Consider the following 668-nt stretch of genomic DNA (forward strand, 5'->3'; position numbering starts at 1 on the left):
TCCTGGGCAGGTTTGGGGGTTCAGGGGTCTCAGCCCGTGCCCCCCGTGCCCCCAGGCAGTGGAGCGGGTGCTGTACCCCCACCTCCCCACGTACTGGCCCAACCTCCAGGCCGTGCTGGACGATTACTCCGTGTCCAACGCCCAGGTCAAGGCTGACGGCCACAAAGTCTACGGCGCCATCCTGGTGAGGGTCGGGGGGGCTTTTCTGGGGGGCGGGGGTCCCACACCCTTTAACCCCCACCTTAAATCCCTCTGACCCCCCCCCCTTGTGTCCCCCAGGTCGCCGTGGAGCGGCTGCTGAAAGCCAAGGCTCAGCAAGCCCCGGGATTTGGGGGTCCCGAGGGGTCTCCCCGGCACAGCCCCCCCGGCCAGGACCCCCCCCCCGAGCCGGGCTCGGGCCGCCCGGTGTTACCGGGGGGCGGCGCGGCCGCTCCTTCCTCTTCTTCATCCTCCTCCTCCTCCTCCTCGCCGTCGCTGCGGGACATGTACCGCGAGCTCTACGACTTCTTCGGGGACAGCCTCGCCGCCCGCTTCGGCACCGGCACCCCCGCCGACCCCCCGAGCCCCCCGGGCGCGGCCGAGGGCGCCCGCAAGGAGCCCCCGGCCGAAGGAGCCGCCCGCAAAATGCCCCAGCTGACCAACGCCACGGTCAGCCCGAGGGACGAGGA

General features: G+C 71.9%; 1 protein-coding gene across 1 annotated transcript; it reads left to right on the forward strand.

The window, feature by feature from the left end:
* Positions 1 to 4: 4 nt before the first annotated feature.
* On the forward strand, positions 5 to 663 carry LOC121365249 (TAF6-like RNA polymerase II p300/CBP-associated factor-associated factor 65 kDa subunit 6L; the record flags this gene model as incomplete). Its single annotated transcript, XM_041489281.1, has 2 exons — positions 5 to 184; positions 280 to 663. Coding segments are annotated over 2 exons (564 nt in total), but the record flags the coding sequence as incomplete, so codon positions are not given.
* Between the last annotated feature and the right edge of the window lie 5 nt (positions 664 to 668).

The sequence above is a fragment of the Pyrgilauda ruficollis genome, unplaced genomic scaffold (genome assembly GCF_017590135.1).
Source record: "Pyrgilauda ruficollis isolate IOZ18807 unplaced genomic scaffold, ASM1759013v1 scaffold9120, whole genome shotgun sequence".
Taxonomy (NCBI): Eukaryota; Metazoa; Chordata; class Aves; order Passeriformes; family Passeridae; genus Pyrgilauda; species Pyrgilauda ruficollis.